Below are 22,679 nucleotides of genomic sequence, written 5' to 3' on the forward strand. Positions count from 1 at the left end.
AATAACTTTTTTCCGTTAACAAAATTATCTGAATATTTACATTGCACTACACAAACTATGTATAAAGTTAGAAGTATTTACACAGATTCAAGTGCAAAATAATAGGTATCACTTTACAGTAAGATTTTATTAGTTCGCCTTAGTTAATGCATTAACATTATGAATGAGCAAAAGCTACATTTGTTGCATAACTTATTAATCTTTGTTAAAAAAACCCTCTTATTTCATGTTTATAGCTTTTAATAATAACAACCTGTTATTATTATTTTTATTATATTAAAAAAAAAAAGATTTAAAAGATTAATGAACGTTTAGAATATTTTTTTTTTCATTGGGAGTTTATGTTTACTAATAAATTAACTAATGTACACTAATGAAGCCCTAATGTAAAGTGTGACCAAACAATAAAAAAATCAAAACACTTTTAGACAATATCTAGGGCATGTTGTAGTCCAGATTAAAATGTAAATTATTGTAAAAAATGTTAAATAAATTGTCTATTATGTCTTAATATTAAAGTATTTGGTGCTGTTATGAACACAAAAACATTGAATGGTTGTTTTAGAAAGTGTTTTTTCAATACACAAATATCAAGGAAGGAATTTTATTTCGCAGGGTATCTGCAGAATTTTTACAAATCAATTTAAAGCAATTTAATACTCTTTTAAAGAGCTGATAAAGTAACATGAGCACAGTACGAGTGGAGTTGGACAATGTCCACGGTAACATATCAAGCCACAAAATTACATGATTTACAGTTAAGATACAGGTTTTCACAAAAATAAAACAATTTCATACAATGGCATTTCAGCCTTTAGACGATTAAAAGGGATAAATCAATTTTTATATTTATTCAAATCTCATAAATATTATTGTCCTTATTGATTAGATTTTTAGAAGGCACAATAATGTCTTTCACATTTACAACTCTATCTGTTTGCTGCATAAAACATGAGTCGATATTTGCATTGATCTGACCATAAACAGCAACAAAGGCTTATTGGAAATGCAAATTCATTCTCTGCCACTTGGTGGCGCTTTAGGAGCGCTAAATCCTTCAGATTCACGTAAAGACATCAGCACCGTTTTTTGACTTTGAGACGTGCAGCGCTAATGTTTATTTAATGACATCATTGCCTTTTAAAGTTTAAATCAGCCATATCGGATAGTCAGGGCTCAACACTACGGATTTTTGTTTTTAGTGGCCTGGTTGAGTATTTACTTGCCTTGTCAAACTATCCGCTGGCTCACTGAATAAATAAATAAATATAGTTGGTTTTTCATTGCTTTTCATGTAAATTTATAATGCCAACATTTTAGATGGCAGTGAAATTTCACAATTCTTGATTTAAAAATTACAATCCCAGCAAAATCTAATACCGTACCATAAAGCACTGTAAATAAATACTAATAATTTACAGTGCTTGTGAAAACTGTATTAGTTTATGAAGTAAAACTATGTGGCTGTGTAATCTGTAAAGTCACAGACCTATGAATTTATTCTGAAAATGTATAACTGTGTACAATTTAAAGACATTATTTAAAATAAATTAAAACAATTATTATATCGAGACAACTCAATTTCATTAAGTTTCAGGAAGCTCAGAAGCATAGAAACAAAACAAATAAATGTAGCCATAAGCAACCACAATCAAGCTGTACTCATAGTATACTTCAAAATCCCCAGTCTTAAGTACTGGAACAGTGATTTAACAGTTAATTGAATAATTAAATTATTATTAGGTGATGATTGTTAATGGTGAACAGCTGCTATAAACCAGCAGAATCACTGAAGAAAAGAGAAACTACAACTGATTTCAGCCACAGTGAAAAATAAGATGACTAAAAATATAGCCCACACCCCTTAATAGTACCTTATGTTGACTTTACTTTTTTCTTTTCTTTTTTTTTACGTAGAGAGTGTGACTTGAGTGTATGGATTATATATATATATATATATATATATATATATATATATATATAAACATTAAATTAAAAACTAGTAAAATTAACAAAGAAAGAAATAGAATAAATAAAGAAATATTAGCAGAATGTAAAATGTCATCAGAAAGCTCTTGTGTAGTATGATCTCTCTCTCTCTCTCTCTCTCTCTCTCTCTCTCTCTCTCTCTCTCTTTCTTCCTGTTAAAGTCACAAACAATATATTATAAAATCAATATAAATATATATTTTTATTTATATGTTTCCCTATACACCTACAGTATGTAAATAAAACATATGAATAACAAACATACAAAAACAATCCACTTAATCAAGATTTGTTTTATTAATTTACGGTTGACTTTTTGCATCCTGCAGGTTTTCAATGACCCTATTCATGGTCAAATTGAGCTGCACCCCCTGCTGGCAAAGATGATTGACACTCCTCAGTTTCAGAGACTCAGACACATCAAACAGCTGGGAACAAAATACCTGGTCTTTCCCAGCGCCACTCACACTCGCTTTGAACACTCAATTGGGTATTTGTTTTTCCTCTTTCACCTCAGCCCAATTTTCCTTGAAATACATTGATTTCATTTGTGTGTGTTTGTATCTAAGGGTGGCGCATTTAGCAGGATGTCTGGTCAAGAGTCTGCAAGACAAACAGCCAGAGCTCAATATTACCGAACAAGATTCCCTGTGTGTTCGGATCGCTGCTCTGTGCCATGACATGGGTGAGGAGCACAAACATTCATGTGCATATTTACACAAAAAAATCATTAAAACAATATTTTATGAAGCATACAGATGTGAAGACGAAGAATATAAATATTAAATACAGAAAATGGAGTATATTTGTAGGACCTTTAAAACTCTCTGTGTAACAATTCGCTTGTGTGGTGGCAACTTTATCTTTTTGGAAAACAGATACTTTATGGTCCATAATATGGCAGAATCTTACAAGACACTATTAAAACTGTCAAGTAATTGTGTACAGAAAACGTACTCAGTAACTCTCGTAACCTCGGTTCCCTGAGATACAGGAACGAGTACTGCGTCGAAGACGCTATGGGGAAAAGTTTATTTTTCTCCAAGACTTAAGCTTTTTCAAAAACGCAGTGTAACTGCACGGCCTTTGGTTCATGCAGTGAGTAAAAAACTAACCAATGGCTCGGCATCAGAGCTGCACGAGCCTATGGCAATGATTCGCGCCAGATCCCACCGAAAGGGGTGGGGTAACTGGCTATATAAGCGCACATTTCGCCATAGGATCTCAGGTTACTTCGACTGAAGTGACGACTGAGTCATGCAGCTACATAGCACGGCTAACAACGCAGTACTCGTTCTCGTATCTCAGGGAACCAATGTTACGAGAGTAACCTAACGTTCCCTTTAGATACTTCACTCGTACCGTACGAAGACGCTATGGGGAACCAGTACAATCCCGCCGTACTATGGTAGAGGAACGACTAATAAGGCCCTAGCACTTAATATGGGCCAACTTGCTCAATCAGGAAGACCTAATAAGCACCCGTTCTGGGGGAATAGTACATTTTGGAGCTGAGACAGAGGGCCAAAATGTACAACATAATGACTAAGTACTGGCAAACAGTTATCCAATTATGCAGAAAGGACCCAAGCCTGCAAGGCCAGGTCATCTAGACAATAAAATGTAGCAAATGTGGACGGTGACGCCCAGCTGGCCGCTGCAGAAATTTCCGCAATAGAAACGACACTGGACAAAGCCCAGGATGAGGCGATGGCTCTAGTCAAATGGGCCCTAACTCTCATTGGGCATTTCAGGCCCAAAGAAGAGTATGCCAAGATGATGGCTTCCACTATCCATTTGGATAACCTCTGTTTCGTGACCGAAGACCCTTTGGTGCGGCCACCGAAACATACAAACAGCTGCTCTGACTGTCTGAAAGAAGCAGAACGCTAAATATAATACCTCAATGCCCTAACAGGACAGAGGCGATCAAAGTCTTGGTCTTGCTCTGAAGGAATGTCTCTGAATGGGGTCGAGAGACTTTTAGGTACATAACCGCGCCTTGGCTTCAGGATGACTTTAGAGTCATTAGGCCCGAATTCCAGGCATACAGGGTTCACGATGGAGCCTGTAGGTCACCCATGCGTTAAACTGATGCCAGTGCTAATAGCAGGGCAGTTTTCAGTGTCAGAGGGCGAAGGTCGATGAACAGAAGTGGCTCAAAAGGAGGGCTCCTTAGAGCTTTCAGTACTGTGGGCAGGTCCCAAGAAGTAACTGTGATGGGGCAAGGCAGATTAAGCGTTCTTGACCCCTTCAAAAAACGAACAACCAAATTGTTCTTTCCCACGGATCGACCGTCAATAAGGTCGTGGAATGCCGCTATGGCCGCCACATAGAAGAAGATCGTCCCTTATCCAACAGCTCCTGAAGAAAGGACAATATCACTGATTTGTCCATTTAACTCTGTCTGCACCGCAGGTGGAACACCAAGCGGAAAGACAGATCATTTAACGCCGTAAAGCCGCCTTAAATGTGGTCTGGCCTGAGAGATAGTGCTCAAGACGTTCTCAGGGAGGCTTACAGGCTCCTGTTGAGAGACCATACATGCAGCGCCCACAAATCCGGTTGGGGGTGCCATAGCATTCTGTTTGCATGAGTTAAGAGATCTTGTCTCAGTGGAATGGGCCAAGGGGCTGATGAACGCAGCCAAAGCAGTTCTGGGAACCAATGCTGGTATCTGCCAGAATGGGGCCACTAACAGGACTTTGAGTTTCTGTTCTCTGACTCGCCCTGAGGACCCGTGGTATCAGGGCAGTCGGAGGAAACGCGTACAAGAGGAGATTGGGCCATTCGTGGGCCAACACATCCTGTTCCTTTGAAAAATAGATTGGGCAGTGAGATTTGTCTTCAGAGGCGAAAAGGTTGACTTGCGCCTTGCTGAAGACAGCCCATATTTCCTTAACTGTTTGAAGATGGAGCATCCACTTGTTTGAGGAAACAATGCTCCAAGATAGCATGTCTGCTCTCTGATTCTGCATTGCTCTCAATGAGCGAAAGTTGAGTTAAGCCCATTTCAAAAGACGTTCCACTAGCGTGAACAGACGTCTCAATGAAAGACCTCCCAGTTGATTTATGTAGGACACCACCATCATACTGTCCGAGCGGACTAAGACGTGGTGCCCCTTTAAGGCCGGTAGAAGGGTGTGAAGGCCTAAACACACTGCTAGCATTTCTAGACAGTTGATGTGAAGGCAACTTTCTGCTTTCGACCATTGGCCGAATGCTGGTTTGCTGTCACACAGTGCTCCCCAACCCGAGTTGAAAGCATCTGTCGAGACCACCTTTCTTCTGCATACCGTGTCGAGGGGAACGCCCTGTTCCATCTACTGAGGGTCTTTCCACGGGGTCAGGGCTGTGGCACAGGTCCGATCCACCTTGATATGCAGGCATCCTAGACACCAGGCGTGAGGAGGAACCTTTGGTTTCAGCCAGTACTGAAGAGGGTGCACACTGAAGTACTGGGGATGCAGAGGCCATAAGGCCCAGCATCCTCTGAAAAGTCTTGAGAGGGCGAAGGGCTCCAACTTTGAAGGAGGCCGCGAGTTTCGGATGGTCTGAGATCGTTCCAGCGCAACTACTGCCCTCATTTGGTCGGAGTCGAAAACTGCTCCTAGGAATGATATACGTTGGCTGGGGTACAGAACGCTCTTGGCAAAGTTGACCCTGAGTCCTAGGCACTCCCAAGTGGCTGAGGATTGTGGATCTGTGATGTATTAGCTTGTCCTCCGACTGGGCCAGAATGAGCCAGTCGTTGAGGTAGTTTAGGACGCGAATTCCCATCCATCTTAGGGGGGAAAGAGCTGCGTCCATGCACTTCGTAAATGTGCGAGGAGCTCGGGACAGTCGGAAAGGAAGGACTGTATATTGAAAAGCCACTCCCTTGAAGACAAATCTCAAGAATTGCCTGTGCTGGGGGGCAATCTGGATGTGAAATTATGCATCTTTCAGATCCAGTGAACAGAACCAGTCCCCTGTGCGTATCTGCGAGAGGATCTGTTTCAGCGTGATCATTCTGAACGGCCGTCTCATGAGGGCGCGATTCAGACGTTTGAGGTCGAGGATGGGTCTTAGACTGCCATCCTTCTTGGGAATGAGGAAGTAACAGCTGTAGAAGCCTGACTCGCTCTTTGTTGGGGAAAACCGTCTATACGGTACCTTTTTCCAACAAATTCCTCACCTCCATACGAGCGAACTGAAGTGTGTAACCTCGTTCTATTAGGCCCAGAACCCAGTTAGACACTCTGGGGATGGCTTGCCAGGCCCAACTGGTCGCTGCTCGATAACACTGGAAGAGGAAATTTGCTCTCTTTTTGAGATTTTTTTTTTTTTTTTTCGCTATAACAGCAGTAAGCTGTGAGGGCACTGACAGAGAGGGCACATGAGTCACAGCCGCATTTTGTACAAAGATCTCTTGTCCTGAGATCAGGAAGACGCTGGAGGCGCCTGGTCCAGCACAACTCTGAGCCGGGGTCCCTGGCACCTTGGGAAGGGGTAGCATCTGGCCGAGCGGGAGCGATGATGAGACTCCGCCTGGGCAGCTGAGGGCATGGTCTTCGCAGGCTGCTAAGTCGGTGCCAGCTTGGGGCTACTAAGAGCCGTCGCGGAGCTGGAACGTTTTGGCAGGAAGTGCTGCATCGCTTGGGACGACTTCTGTGCCGCGGTGAAACGTTCCGCAAAGCCGTCCACTGCAGGTCCAACCAGGCCCGTAGAAGAGATTGGGGAGTCAAGGAAGTCCGCGTCCTTGATCTCTGTCAGGTTTAGCCATAAGTGGCGAAATCCGTCTCGGTGAGTGCAGCCTCAGCGTGGGTGGAGCCCAGGCACAAGACGCACTTGCGGTGACCATCAGAGCGACAGAAACAGAATTGCATTTGCAACACCGGAAATTGCTCTAGGAAATTTGGTATTTTGTCACCTTGGAGACATCACCGGATTACGGCAAGGAAATTGGGTCAGACTGTTGCAGGCACGAACGCAGAGAGCGTCAAATCTGCCGAGCAGGAGGATCCGCTGCGAGGCTCGTCATCAGTGAGTTGATTCTTCAAGGCGAAGATAAGTCAGTCTCAACAAAGATGTGAAATCGTTGCTGAAGCAGAAGGATCTGAAATCTTATGGCGAAATGTGCGCTTATATAGCCAATTACCCCGCCCCTTTCAGCGGGATCTGGCGCGTATCATCGCCATAGGCTCGTGCAGCTCTGCTGCCGAGCCATTGGTTTATTTTTTACTCACTGCACGAACCAATGGCCGTGCAGTTACACTGCATTATTGAAAAAGCTTCAGTAATGGAGAAAAAGGAACTTTTCCCCATAGCGTCTTCGACGCAGTACAAGTGAAGTATTGAAAGGGAACTATGGTGACCTGGAGGGGACACCTTCAGTTCACTTATGTTTGTCGTGGCACTTAAACTCGTGGGAACGTGATATTATGTTGTGGCCACAAGATAATTTTGTTGAGATATGTAACTACATCCTTATGTCGTGGCCACGACTTCTTATGTTGAGGGAACAACATGCATTTCTCTTGTCCACAAGTTTAATACATAAACAAACCTGCGTGACCATAGTAACCCAGGATTATCAAAGATAGGTATATTAATATTTTTTTTTTGAGTTAAGAAATTATTATATTAATTGTTATAGAATTTAATGCAATATTAAATTATTATATTAACAATTGACGATGCTGTATATGTGAATGATGTCTGTGCATGATGTAGACAGCATTTACAAGTTGATCATGAATAAATATTACATAAAGTACATCAAATAAAATAGCTCTACAGGAAACATTTTATGCATCCCACCGTCTTGTCCATTAACTGATCCTCTTTTTTCTGTAATATTTGTATTATTTGTTTATATTCGTTATTTTCCCCTTCATTTCTATCTCTTTACTTAATGTAAATGATACTGTAAATGCTCGACATGCCAGTAAAGCTTTGATTATGCTACATGACTGGGATTTTTACTGGAATGCAGTTTATAGGTTGAATTTAACATACATTTCATTTTATTTCGTCTAATTAATAGATAACCTATATAAATAGTGTTTCGTTGACCAGTGAATCATTCACATAGTTCCATTTGTAAATGGTTTATGGTTACACACTTAATAAATACAATCATAAAGTCAAAACTTTATTTGCATAATTGTCGTTTACAATATTTGCAAAATATATGGCAAATAGCATATACAGAAAGTTATTTAGGTTCAGCGATTCACAATAAATAAAAAATAGATAGCTCTAAGTCACTTATAATTTATTATTATTTTAATAACTGGTTAGGGTTATATTTTTTTTAAACGCCTGACAATTATGCCAATAAAGTTTTGACTTTATGATTGTATTTATGCCCGTGTGTGACGATAAATGAGCATGTTTTCATTTACAAATGAAACTACGTACGTGAATGATTCATTCCTCAGTAAACCAGTATAATTATATTACTTACTTACTTTCACCTTCTACCCCTCCTGGGGCATAGGCCGCCGACAAGGGATTTCCAGCCATCTCGTTCTTGGGCTTTTCTTTCCAGTTGGCTCCATGTCATTCCCATAGTCTTGATGTCTGCCTTAAGGTCTCGGCGCCAGGTGTCTCTCGGTCGACCTCTTTTCTGCTTGCCTTGCGGGTTCCAATTTAAGGCTTGTCTGGTAATATTACCTGCTGGCTTCCTCAAGTTATGCCCGATCCATACCCAGCGTTTCTTCTTGATTTCCTCGTCTGCTGTTAGCTGGTTTGTTCTCTGCCAAAGTTCGTTGTTGCTGATGGTTTCTGGCCAGTGGATGCGGAGTATCTTCTGCAGGCAGCTGTTGATGAACACTTGTACTTTCTTGGTGATGGCTACTGTGGTCTACGTTTCTGCTCCATAGAGGAGAACTGCCTTGACGTTTGTGTTGAAAATCCTGACTTTAGTCCTGACTGACATTTCTTTGGAGCTCCAGATATTCCGGAGTTGTATGAAAGCTGCCCGTGCTTTTCTGATACGCACCTTGATATCCACATCTGTGCCTCCTTGCTTGTCAATGACACTGCCCAAGTAAGTAAACGCCTCTACCTCCTTCAACGTTTCACCATCCAGTGTGATTGGGTTGTTACTGGCTGTGTTGATCTTGAGGATCTTGCTCTTTCTTTTGTGTATGTTGAGGCCTACTTGTGCAGAGGCAGCTACTACGTTGCTCGTCTTCTCCTGCATCTGCTGTTGGGTATGTGTCAATAGGGCAAGATCGTCAGCAAAATCCAGGTCGTCCAGTTGTTTCCAAGGTGTCCACTGAATCCCATTTTTTCTCTGGGCTGCTGCGGTCTTCATGATCCAGTCGATCACCAGGAGGAAGAGAAACGGCGAGAATAGACAGCCTTGCCTGACACCGGATTTCACTTGGAACGCCTCTGTGAGCTGTCCTCCATGGATGACTTTGCAAGAAATTCCTTCGTACAAGTTTCTGATGATGCTGGTGATCTTGGCGGGCACCCCGTAATGCTGAAGGAGCTTCCAGAGGGTTTCACGGTCCACACTGTCAAAGGCTTTTTCATAATCAACAAAGTTGATGTACAGGGGTGAGTTCCACTCTATCGACTGTTCAACTATAATGTGCAGCGTTGCGATCTGGTCTATACAAGATCTATCTTTGCGAAAGCCAGCCTGCTGGTCACGCAGCTGGTCGTCGACAGGGTCCCTCATCCTGTTCAACAAAACTCTGTTAAAAACTTTGCTTGGTACTGATAGCAGTGTGGTTCCTCTATAGTTTGAGCAGTTGCTAAGGTCACCCTTCTTTGGGAGCTTTACAAGGTATCCCTCCTTCCAATCCCTTGGCACTTGTTCTTCCTCCCAAATCTTCTTAAAAAGTGGATAGAGCATCTCTACCGTTGTTTCCAGGCCTGCCTTCAGCACTTCTGCTGGAATGTTGTCTGGTCCTGCTGCTTTCCCATTTCTAAGGTGCTTAATGGCCTTCCTAATTTCTTCTCTGGTTGGAACGTCACAGTCTATGGGCAGGTCTGCATTCACTGGTTCTATGTTAGGTGGATTTTGTGGTGCTTGCCTGTTCAGAAGCTCCTCAAAGTGCTCTACCCATCTGTTCCTTTGCAGTTCCTCCCCCATGATTGGTCTTCCATCCTTGTCTTTGACTGGTCTTTCAGGTCTACTGTATTTTCCTGCCAGCCTCTTGGTTACATCATACAACTCTTTCATGTTGTTTGTCCTTACTGCTTCTTCTGCTGTTGTTGCCAGGTCGTCAATGTACTTTCTCTAATCTCTCTGGATACTTTTCTTTGCCTGCTTGTTTGCTTCTGTGTACTCTGCTTGTGCCTATGCTTTCTCAGCTCGTGTGCGACTGTTGTTTACAACCATCTTCTTATCTTTCCTTTCCTTGATCTTGCCCAAACTATCTGCAGAGATACACTCTTTGTGTTGGTATTTATTGATGCCTAGCACTTCCTGGCATGTCCCCATCACTGCTACCTTTATTCCTTCCCATTTGCTCTCGAGGGTACCTCCCTCTCCTTTCAACAAGTCTTGCAGGGCTTGAACCTTATTACTGAGGGTAACCTTAAACTCTTGCTGCTTGCTTATATCTCTCAGGAGGTCTGTGTTGTACTTGTGTCATGCTGAGCATGTCGTTATCCAGTTCTTCTTCAACTTAAGCTTCAGTCTAGCCACCACCAAGTGGTGGTCTGAAGCCACGTCCGCTCCTCTCCTTACCCTCACATCCCGCATAGACCGTCTAAATCTCTTATTAATGCAGATGTGGTCGATCTGGTTCTCCGTTGTATGGTCGGGTGACACCCAGGTGGCTTTATGAATGTTTTTGTGGGGGAATACGCTGCCACCAATGACCAAGTTGTTCAAAGCGCATAAGTCTGCTAGTCTCATGCCATTTTCATTTATGTCCCCAAGTCCATGGCACCCCATGATGTCTTCGTACCCAGTGTTGTCCCTTCCGATCTTGGCATTTAGGTCTCCCATCAAAATGGTCATATCTCTCTCTGGGTACTTCTCTATGATATACTGTAGTCTGTTGTAAAACTGATCCTTGTCATCATCATCGCTGTCGTTGGTGGGAGCGTAACACTGGATGATGTTCATGTTTATCTTCTTTTTCTTGGTTCGAAAAGATGCTGCAATAATTCTTGGTCCATGGGCTACCCAGCCTATGAGTGCTCTCTGAGCTTCCTTTGACAGCATTAACGCTACTCCCTGGGTGTGGGGGGCATTTTCCTCTTCATGTCCAGAGTACAGCAGCATCTTTCCAGAGGATAGTCGCTTCTGTCCTCACTGTGTCCATCTGGTCTCACTGACTCCAAGCAAGGTGAGCTTGTAGCTCTTCATTTCCGCTGCTACCTCAGATGTCTTCCCCATCTCATACATAGTTCGTACATTCCATGTACCAATGTTTGTTGCCCCGGTAGAAAGAAGGGTTGTCGGCCGTGTGGCTTCCAGAGACTTCCGGCTTTCACCACGTAACGTCATACATCTTCTTTGCGAAGACCCATCTCCTCCCAGAGCGGTAATGTCTATCATGTCTCTTTTCAGCGTTTCTGTAGCTCTATGTTTTTTTACGGGGTGGGGTAGCTAGCCCCGTGCACAACCCTCCTCCTTTTTCAGCCAGGCTTGGGACCGTCCTCGGCGGAGTTATAATATTTATATAGTCTAGTCTATTAATTAGAAGAAACAAAATAAAAATATATGTTCAATTCAACCGTTTAACTACATTCCAGTAAAACGAATATAAATTAAAATAAAAATACAGGTCCTTCTAAAAAAATTAGCATATTGTGATAAAGTTCATTATTTTCTGTAATGTACTGATAAAAATTAGACTTTCATAGATATTTAGATACATTACACACAACTGAAGTAGTTCAAGCCTTTTATTGTTTTAATATTGATGATTTTGGCATACAGTTCATGAAAACCCAAAATTCCTATCTCAAAAAATTAGCATATCATGAAAAGGCTCTCTAAACGAGCTATTAACCTTATCATCTGAATCAACTAATTAACTATAAACACCTGCAAACGATTCCTGAGGCTTTTAAAAACTCCCAGCCTGGTTCATTACTCAAAACTGCAATCATGGGTAAGACTGCCGACCTGACTGCTGTCCAGAAGGCCATCATTGACACCCTCAAGCAAGAGGGTAAGACACAGAAAGAAATTTCTGAACGAATAGGCTGTTCCCAGAGTGCTGTATTAAGGCACCTCAGTGGGAAGTCTGTGGGAAGGAAAAAGTGTGGCAGAAAACGAGAAGAGGTGACTGGACCCTGAGGAAGATTGTGGAGTAGGACCAATTCCAGACCTTGGGGGACCTGCGGAAGCAGTGGACTCAGTCTGGAGTAGAAACATCCAGAGCCACTGTGTACAGGCGTGTGCAGGAAATGGGCTACAGGTGCCGCATTCCCCAGGTCAAGCCACTTTTGAACCAGAAACAGCGGCAGAAGCGCCTGACCTGGGCTACAGAGAAGCAGCACTGGACTGTTGCTCAGTGGTCCAAAGTACTTTTTTCGGATGAGAGCAAATTTTGCATGTCATTCGTAAATCAAGGTGCCAGAGTCTGGAGGAAGACTGGGGAGAGGGAAATGCCAAAATGCCTGAAGTCCAGTGTCAAGTACCCACAGTCAGTGATGGTCTGGGGTGCCATGTCAGCTGCTGGTGTTGGTCCACTGTGTTTTATCAAGGGCAGGGTCAATGCAGCTAGCTATCAGGAGATTTTGGAGCACTTCATGCTTCCATCTGCTGAAAAGCTTTATGGAGATGAAGATTCCATTTTTCAGCACGACCTGGCACCTGCTCACAGTGCCAAAACCACTGGTAAATGGTTTACTGAGCTCAATTGGCCTGACAACTCTCCTGACCTGAACCCCATAGAGAATCTGTAGGATATTGTGAAGAGAAAGTTGAGAGACGCAAGACCCAACACTCTGGATGAGCTTTTGGCCGCTATCGAAGCATCCTGGGCCTCCATAACACCTCAGCAGTGCCACAGGCTGATTGCCTCCATGCCACGCCGCATTGAAGCAGTCATTTCTGCAAAAGGATTCCCGACCAAGTATTGAGTGCATAACTGAACATAATTATTTGAAGGTTGACTTTTTTTGTATTAAAAACACTTTTCTTTTATTGGTCGGATGAAATATGCTAATTTTTTGAGATAGGAATTTTGTGTTTTCATGAGCTGTATGCCAAAATCATCAATATTAAAACAATAAAAGGCTTGTACTACTTCAGTTGTGTGTAATGAATCTAAAATATATGAAAGTCTAATGTTTATCAGTACATTACAGAAAATAATGAACTTTATCACAATATGCTAATTGTTTGAGAAGGACCTGTACATACAATAATAATAGGCTAATAATAATAATATGATGATGATGATAATGATAATAATATTAATACAAATACGGAAAAAGATGATCAGTTAATAGAAGGAATGTAGAACTATAATGATAAATGATTTCCAAGTGAAACTATGTGAATAATTCACTCTTCAATGAAACACTATATTGTCTATTAATTAGACTAAATAAAATACAGTATATGTTAAATTCAACCTTTAAACTGCATTCCAGTAAAAATCCCAGTCATAGAACCTTCACAGTATCATTTACATTCAGAATGTTAAGTAAAGAGATCGAAATGAAGGGGAAAATAACAAATATAAACGAATAATACAAATGTTTCGGAAAAAAGAGGATCAGTTAATGGACTAGACTGTGGGATGCATAAAATGTTTCTTGTAGGGCTATTTTATTTGAAGTACTTTATGTAATATTTATTCATGATAAACTTGTGAATGCTGTCTACATCGCGCACAGACAGCATTCACATATACAGCATCGCCAATTGTTAATATAATAATTTAATACTGTATTAATTTCTATAGCAATTAATATAACAATTTCTTCACTCAAAATAAAATATTAATAAACGTACCTCCTGTGAAATGATGAAGCACCAAAGCGTTCCCCTCAACTGTATCTAAAAGGGTTCATTACTCGAAGCTTTTCAACACGTTGTACACTAATGACATCTTGTGGTCAAAGGTGGAAAACGTTTCTTTTGCATCCCTGATGTCCAAGCGATTTTTGGACAATTTCATAAAATAAATAAATTTGTGCTAAGAAAACCATAAGAAATATTTTACTTACACACCGTATAAATGAATTAATCTGTAAATAAATTTAAAAAACAAAAGTACAAGCATGATTCGTGTAGGCAAAGATGATCAAGTAAATTAAGAATATTGTTAAGTTGATTAATATTATTATTCAAAGCTTCTGTGTCGAACGTCACATCACTGTTTTTTAGTAAATTGTAGCTTGACCATTCAAACCTTGTTTCTCTGTTTTTCTGGCATTGTCATGTGATGCTATTTTATTTATTGTTTTTATTTAATTTTTTTCAATTTATGTGTGTGTACTTCTAACATGTTTGATAGGTAAAATAAATGTTCAATTCAAATTAGAGCATCTTCTGCAATGGATGCATTTTTCAGCCTATAAGGTAACAATAATATAATAAGATAACCTTGTTTGAAATGGGTTTGGCTAAAACAAAACTTTGGTTTTGTCTATACTACTAGCTACTTATACTATATTGACTGGGTTGAATAAAATTGCATTACTAAAAATAGACTAAATATAATCAGTTTTCGTCGACTAAAACTAGACTAAAATAGTCATGGGGAATTCTGACTAAAATAAGACTAAACTGCTCAGACTTTTAGTCGACTAAAACTTGACTAGACTAAAAGGAGTATGAACTTGACTAAAACTAATAATAACTAAAATGACAGATTCACACAAAGACTAGACTAAAACTAAAATTAAAATTGTCCGCCAAAAACAACGTTCCCATGAGTTTATATGTCGTGGCCACGACCAGGGGCGTCGTAGTTGGGGGAAAAGGGGGACTAAATTACCAGGGCCCCAAGTGTGGGGAGGGCCCCCGAGGATCAACCCCCCCCCCCCCCCCCGGAACGTAGTACAGCGGGGGCCCCTTAGCTGAGGTCAGTGCACAGGGCCCAGAACGACACAGCGACGCCCCTGGCCACGACAAACGTAAGTGAACCGAAGGTGTCCCCTTCAGGTCACTGTAGAAAACACTGAAAAAGAGGAGAAAAAAGTACTTGATGAATGCATGTCATTTACACTGACATGGTTTGTGTAATCTCAAAAGACAATTAGAACCTAAGTAAACATGTTATAGTGATCTTTCTGGTCAGTATCCAGATCTAGGAAACCAGATGATGGCTCATCACAAAAGTCTTTAGCCTAGGTAAGTTATAGAAGTTATAATAAATGCATGTAATATTTTTTGTTTATTTAGGTCATGGTCCATTCTCTCATTTGTTTGATGGCATGTTCATCCCTGATGTTCAGCCTGGTAAGAGCCTTATTTTTTTTCACTTTGGTGTTTTTAGTAATATCATTGTTTATGTAGAGAGTTGATGGATGGCCTCTGTGGCTGTGTCAACTGAGATAGAGAATTCAGAGGCGTATGTTACTGCTTTGGGAGGAGGAAGGCACCCCCCAAAACATACAGGGAGACATACAAAATGTGCAGAGCAGTGGGCCCCGAGGATTGTAATTGAAAACCACTGATTTATGAGGATACACATTTGTATGTTGTCATGGGTATGACATTTAGGTGTAGGTTTGGTGAAGGGTAGGGTTTCATAACTCTGGCCTGCAAGATCTATTTTCCCTTCAGAGTTCAGCTCCAACCCTATAATCAAACACACCTGAACATTTTAAGGTCTTTAGGATTGCTAAAATGTTACCAACAGGTGAGTTTGATCAAGGTTGGAGCTAAACTCTGCAGGAAAATGGATCTCATGGACGAGTTGAGAACCCCTGGTGTTGGACAATACAAAACACAGTGTGTAGTGTACAAAAACCATTACACCTATGGAGAGTCCCCATTAACCACCAATAGCAACATGTGTGTGTGTGTGTGTGTGAGAGAGACAACAAAGGTGCCTTGTATAACCTCTAAAATCTCTTTCCACTTCTCAGATGACATATGGGAGGTAAGCATGATAACTCTCCTACAGATACAGATAGATAATCTATATATATCAATATATCATTTAGTAGAATCTGCTGAAATGTTGTATTTACTAAACTGTAAATACTACTGACACATGCTCATGTGTCTTTACTTCCAAAATATAATCATGGATTTTTATTTAAATTGTCCATGATCTGACCATCCACCCACAATTGATGTGTAGAAAAAATACTTAGCAAGGTTTGTACAGATTCATTGAGCTGTTTTTTATTTATGATCTTCTCCAGCATGAGAATGCATCTGTTGAGATGTTTCATTGCATGAGAAAGAAAAATGGACTGGACAAAGAGATGAAGGACTGTGGATTGAATCTAGATAAAGACATCATCTTTATTAAGGAATTAATTTTGAAAGGACAAAAAGGTGGAGAGGTAAAATGTGTTTAACCTGCAGGTTCAGCCAGTGTTTATTAGTATTCAGTTTTTAAGTTGATGGAAGTATTTTCCATCTTCCAGTGGAAAGCGAAGGGCAGGACTGAAGACAAATCCTTCCTGTATGAGATTGTGGCAAATAAAGTGAATGGCATTGATGTGGACAAATGGGACTATTTGGCTCGGTAAGCATTTTAAAGTGTTGTTTAAGAGGTTTATATTATTGTTATTATTACTATTATAACTCCTGGGGCTTGCAGTATGACAGTAAAAAGCTTTCTCTTGTTATTCTCTAGTCTAGAAGATCCAGTATGAATTCAAGATATGTACAGTATAAATTTAGCCATTTGTGAGTGTCTGCATTTTGGATCAAGAGTCACTGGACTGCTTGGCATCAGTGAGCTCTGTTCTTGTTGGTCTTGTATAATTGTGTTTCTTTAGTACTAACACTTGCCATCAGATAAACTTTCCAAATGTGACCCATTGTAAAAGTATTATTGCTTCATGAGTTGTTGTGTAGTTAATTTCTTTATTATTTTACATGCAGAGACTGTCATTATCTTGGCATTCCATGTGGTTTTGACTCTCAGCGTCTGCTGAAATCCGCTCGAGTGTGTGAGGTGAATGGAAGAAAACACATCTGCTTCAGAGACAAGGTAACAGAGTTAACCATATATAAGTAAGTGGGAACCCCTTTGTTGTCTATTGGTTTAAAAAAAAAAATCTCACAATGAATCTGTCAGGTTTATGTTTTTTTTATTTTATTTTTTTTATTTATTTATTTATTTATTTATTTATATTTTATTTGCTTGTCTGGCAGCATCGTTACATCAATGCTACAATTGTTACCTCATGTGTTCCCAGTCTTTTTGTCTGCTGTTTTTATCTTACCTGAGGATTTATTAAAGACTTTGCATTTTACTCCATAGTCAGTCAGTCAGCCAATCATGGCAATCATGCATCATCTGTAAATGCAAAGAAAATATAATTCATGATTGCCCCTTTAACATAATGGAATTAAAAACACAACACAATAAAACATAACACACACATTACAATAGAGAAGCTTATAAACAAATTCCACATATTCCAATAATTCGATTAAGATAAGTACCTGTTATTTTTAATAAATATACTCAATTATCTGAGGCACCATCAGTCTATCTCCAAGAACACTAAAACTATAACCATGAGAGTCACAACCTCTTACCTCCACAATTTACTTCCATACTGCTTTAAATTATTAATTCATTAAGCATCATTAAATCATTTTATCAGTAGTTAGATTTGATTGTTTTGGCATTTTGTATGAATCATGCCAAAATGGCTTTAATAACTCATTGTTGCATTTGGTCTGATCATCACTGCCATGCTTGCTCCTCATTCTGCTTCTGTTGTACTCCTTAATTGCTGCTTGCAGCTGTATGTAAACTTTTTCTTAGTTTAATCTGAAGTACAATAATTAATGCAACTGAATTTTTGCCAAATTCTTGCTTGATTCTAAATTATACCTGCTCAACACTCAGTGATCATCGTTGTCTTACTTTCTTCTGCATGACACACCATACATTTTCAATAAGTGACTAATTTGTGTCTATAAAAGCATGCACTATATGCAGTTTACAAAATGTCCCAACTTCTGTGGAAGTTGTAAATTAGTTGTAAATTAACTGGGCTATTTATTCGCCAGTGAGGACAATGTGTTGAAAACATACATTTTAACGAATAATCTAAACATAGGCACCAACTAATCATAAAACTCTTCTCAGTTTTTACTTTTTCAACATTTTTACACCTATTGGCCTTTTATCAGTAATCAGTCTCAATCCGTCATTATATAAATTCTCACAATAACACAATATCGCTTGTTTGTCAGAAATATATATTATTTTCTGTGTAAAATACTGTTTATTAACAGTTACTGTAGCTGCATATTTGTGTTAAGCCACTATCTTAAGGTGCGTTCACACCGGATGCGACTTGCGTGGAAAAAACGCGCTATTCGCGCGTAGTTGAACGCTTGAACATTTGAGTTTACTCGCGCCATTCGCACGGTAAAATTCGTGTCATTCGCGCGTGACATTTTCATCACAACAGACGCGAATTCGCGTCATGGGAGGGGCTTCTGCCACTCGTCAGCGGGAAAGTAGTTGTAAAATAGGTGAATGAGCTCAATTTGTCAACTTTAGCTTGCTTGTAGTCTCAATATGTATGTATATGTAGGTCAAATTGAGTAAAGAGCGTTTTTTAAAACTTACCAGATTGTCCGACCTATTCACTCACTTTCTTCCTACCAAGATCCTTTTTATTCCTGTTTCTACAAAAGTCCAAAGATGTATCGTACAGCTCCGAGTAACCACAGACAGCAACGGTGATTTTGTCCTCCATTGTTGTTTCGGATTTCTGCCTCCGTCACTACTAGAGCAAGCTCCTGATTGGTTAAAGCGGCACAGATTTTCGCCAAAGTTCAGATTTTTGAACTCACGCGTTTTGCGCGAATGGCGTGGCAATCGCTTGAAACGCTCAATACGCGCCGCTTCATTTTGCACTATTCGCGCGTTTCGCGCCGCAGGATGGCTATTCGCGTCTTTGCATTGACTTAACATGTAAATCACTCGCGATTGCCGCTTCATTCGCGTCCGGTGTGAACGCACCATTAGAAGTGGTGAACAATCAACGCGTGAGTCCGTATCATACATTTTTCGTCCTTTTATTTTCAACAAATCATAGTCCATAAAATCAATAGTTGCGAAATAGCTTCATCGCTAAACATTAGCACCAGGCATATGAACATACGGTCTGACAATTTACCTTACCTGTCCAGAATGCAATAATATACTATATCATAATATATGTCACAAACATTCAAAGCAAATACTCAAATATATACAAATAACATATTTGTGTTATAAATTATCTAGCATAAACGGTCCGTGTACCTACGTATAATTGGTTTTCTCATTTTTGTTTTCAAAACAAACAAACAAATAAATGATTGGTTTATGAAATATTTAAATTTTCTCGGGAACACAAAAACTAATTTCATTCAAATTTTCCATTTTGTTTTCATTACACATCGTTCAAATGCAGATATTAAAAAATCAACAAAACCAAATCGAAAAACTAAATTTTTTTTTGAGCAAAGTGCGTTTTAGTACACCGAAAGCTCTCTGCTGCCGCTGAAGGTTTTCACTTGAGACGAGCGTAAACATACGGAGCCCGCAGTGTAACCTGCAGGAGAAAAATAATCAATCCGTGGCGACGGTTTTGCAATTAATTTAGAAAAAAACATTTAGAGCATTTTTTTGTTCGTTCAATATAAGTTTTAGGTTTTTTTTAAGTAATGACCAAGCAGTCAGCGGCAGACAGTGAGTTGATCATAGCTTGTGTTTGATCAGTTTTGCCTTCTCAAATCATCATGACTTGCCTACAATAAAATCTATAGGCCTAAAAGGGTTCAAGTATAAAACAATGTTAATTTCAACATTAAATAATATAAAAGTGTTTATATTCACTGCCTGTGTTTTATCCTATTGGTAATTATTGTAAAATAAACGCTAAAAGCTTGTGTTTTCTGAGTCAGTGTCTTGTAAGGATGAAGTTGCAGACCACCATTTCCTCTTTGGACGCGCCTTTAGAGAGAAATGAATCTTTACTACATAATGAAAAAGTTTTTGTTTTTGATTTGGCACCTCCAAAGCGGCCACTCTCTGCACAAATGATTGCATTTGTGCCTAATATCACACATTTATTTTATTTTAACGTTGAAATGAACATTGTTTTATACTTTAATTATTTTAGGCCTAGATCTATATTTATTTTATTTACGTTGTGATCATCTGAAAAGGCAAAATTGATCAAACACAATATGATCAACTCATTATCTGCTGCTGGCCGCTTGGTCGTTACTTTAAAAATCAAAAACTTATATTTAAAGAACAAAAAATGCTCCAAACTTTTTTTCTAAATTAACTTAATAAAAACGAAACGAAATATAATCACTTTGCGTTTCATACAAAACTGGATTATTTTAATAGCTGAAACAATACGCTGTTTTGTGAGAAGAGGAAAAAAACGACGGGTTTGGGTCGGATTGGGGCCCAAGTAATCCACTGAAGTGGCGAGATGTGTAGAACCCGAGTGCAGTTTATTTATAGTAATGAGAAATGCATAATCCAAACAATAATTCACACAGTGACGAGATTTGACTTGACATGAACTTGAACAGTCTCGACTATGAAACAGACACTCACCAAACAGAAGGTTACAACATCAATACTCAACAAGGAACAATGAAACATAGAGCCTACTTATACTGAACAATGACACATGACATAAACCAACCAATGAAAAACAAGACCATAGCAACCAATCAGAACATGAAACATGGAACTAAGGGACCAATGGCAGGAATACACGAGGGCGAGGGAAGCAAGACACAACAGCATGAGTATACTACAGTACATAATAAAAGACATGAAAACATGAACATGAAACAAAACCAAAACCCCACGTTACAATGGGCCAGATCTGGGCCGACACTGTGTTGCTATCTGGGGACCCTCTTGAAATTGCTCAGATTTTTCTTTTTCTTCTTCTTCTCTGAAATGAATCCCATTTTTGAGAGCCTAAACATGCTTGAAAACTCATGAAACTTTGCATATGTAGCTGTTGAATATTTACATCTAATATGGGTTTCAGAATTATGTGTGGCAAAATGGCTCGATTGTGCCATCTACAAAATTTCTAAGAAACACGTGTAAGAAGTTTAGTACACACGTTTTAGTACCTACAAAAAAAAAAAAAATAATAATAAAAAATATCTTAAAGCGAAGCTCTAATCATCAGGCATGGAAGTTCCCTTTGAAATTCCTTTGCAATTTTCTGTGCAGTTTTTGTCATTTTCCGGCATACTTCAACACACTCCACCTACAGTTTTAATCGGACCATATTAGCTGAGTTTAACCCAAAAGCATTTGCAATGCTAATTTTCAAAAATCTTGAGTTTTTGTCAAAGGGCGTGGCAGTCTGACAAACTTGTATGTTTCGCCATTAAAGAGTAAGTTACTGTAACTCAGGAAGACAATGTCTTATCTTCCCCAAACTTCACGTGTTTGAAATTCTTGTCCTGAAGAAATATCCATGCACATATACAGTTATAGTCATTGTGCCACTTGCTGGCAACAGGAAGTGGCATGTTTAACACTCTATTGGACATCAAGCAACAGTGTCAACATGTGTTAGCAAAATGCTAGAAACCTGCTAAAACTTGTTAGCGACACTTAGCAAAGTGTAAAGCATGCTATCAATGCAATGAAACAGGAAGTTGCTGTAACTTGGGTAAGCAGTCATTGCACCACCTGATGGCAACAGGAAGTGGCATGTTAAAGATTGTGACGCACTAGCAACATGCTAAAATATGACGGCTTGTGCTAAACATGTTAAAACATGCTAGCAACTCTTAACTAAGGGTTAATGCATGCTATTATTGGTAGTTGTTGTAACTCAGTTGCTGTGACTTATAGTTCTAGCAACCGGACGTGTGGCAAATATATATATATATATATATATATATATTATATACCCTGTGACTTATGCATTTAAGCAGGTAAATATGCATCAAAGTATATATATTAGTGGTGGGCCGTTATCGGCGTTACCGTGCTTCGTTAACGTGAGACTCTTATCGGGCGATAAAAAAAATATCGCCGTTAATCTATTCTCAACGTTGGGTTGGGAGCTAGGTCCAAGTAGGGCTCGCTGCAGCCTGCGGTGGACATCCAACCCCGCCCACATCCATGTGTGACGTCAGACACCACGCCCACGTCAATGCGTCATCGTGTGACTCCCCTCCCCATTGGTAGCCTTAAAGCGGTGCAGAAATTTGCGAAATGCATACCAAAATGTAATTTATTTTTATCAGAAATAGAAGTTTTTAAAAAGTCTTTAAAACAAATGAATACATTTGTTGTTACATTTCACGAAGAACTTTTTTTCTGGTTATGCTCCCACAATATAATTTTTGTATATGTAAGGGAAAAGGAAGAAAATTTGAACTATTGTTTAGTTGTTTCTAGGTTTTAATTTAGTTTTTATTTATTTATTTACTTTTTATTTATATGTTTATTTATTTATTTTTTTCTCTCTATGGTATTAGTTTTTTTTTTTATTATTATTTTTCCCCCTCTTATTACATACTGTATTACTGTATACAGATTACGCTTGTATTTTTTGTATCTGGATTTCTATTT

General features: G+C 39.5%; 1 protein-coding gene across 1 annotated transcript in view; it reads left to right on the forward strand.

Moving 5' to 3' along the window:
• The window catches only part of LOC141336249 (deoxynucleoside triphosphate triphosphohydrolase SAMHD1-like), a 31,547-nt gene that overhangs the window by 4,534 nt on the left and 4,334 nt on the right, over positions 1–22,679 (forward strand). Inside the window, exons 2-8 of the mRNA XM_073841801.1 lie at positions 2,319–2,479; positions 2,559–2,674; positions 15,314–15,370; positions 16,003–16,016; positions 16,285–16,428; positions 16,513–16,613; positions 16,976–17,084. Coding sequence (XP_073697902.1) covers positions 2,319–2,479; positions 2,559–2,674; positions 15,314–15,370; positions 16,003–16,016; positions 16,285–16,428; positions 16,513–16,613; positions 16,976–17,084 — 702 coding nt within the window. The remainder of the gene's footprint in view (positions 1–2,318; positions 2,480–2,558; positions 2,675–15,313; positions 15,371–16,002; positions 16,017–16,284; positions 16,429–16,512; positions 16,614–16,975; positions 17,085–22,679) is intronic.

This window comes from Garra rufa, chromosome 6 (genome assembly GCF_049309525.1).
Source record: "Garra rufa chromosome 6, GarRuf1.0, whole genome shotgun sequence".
Classification (NCBI taxonomy): Eukaryota; Metazoa; Chordata; class Actinopteri; order Cypriniformes; family Cyprinidae; genus Garra; species Garra rufa.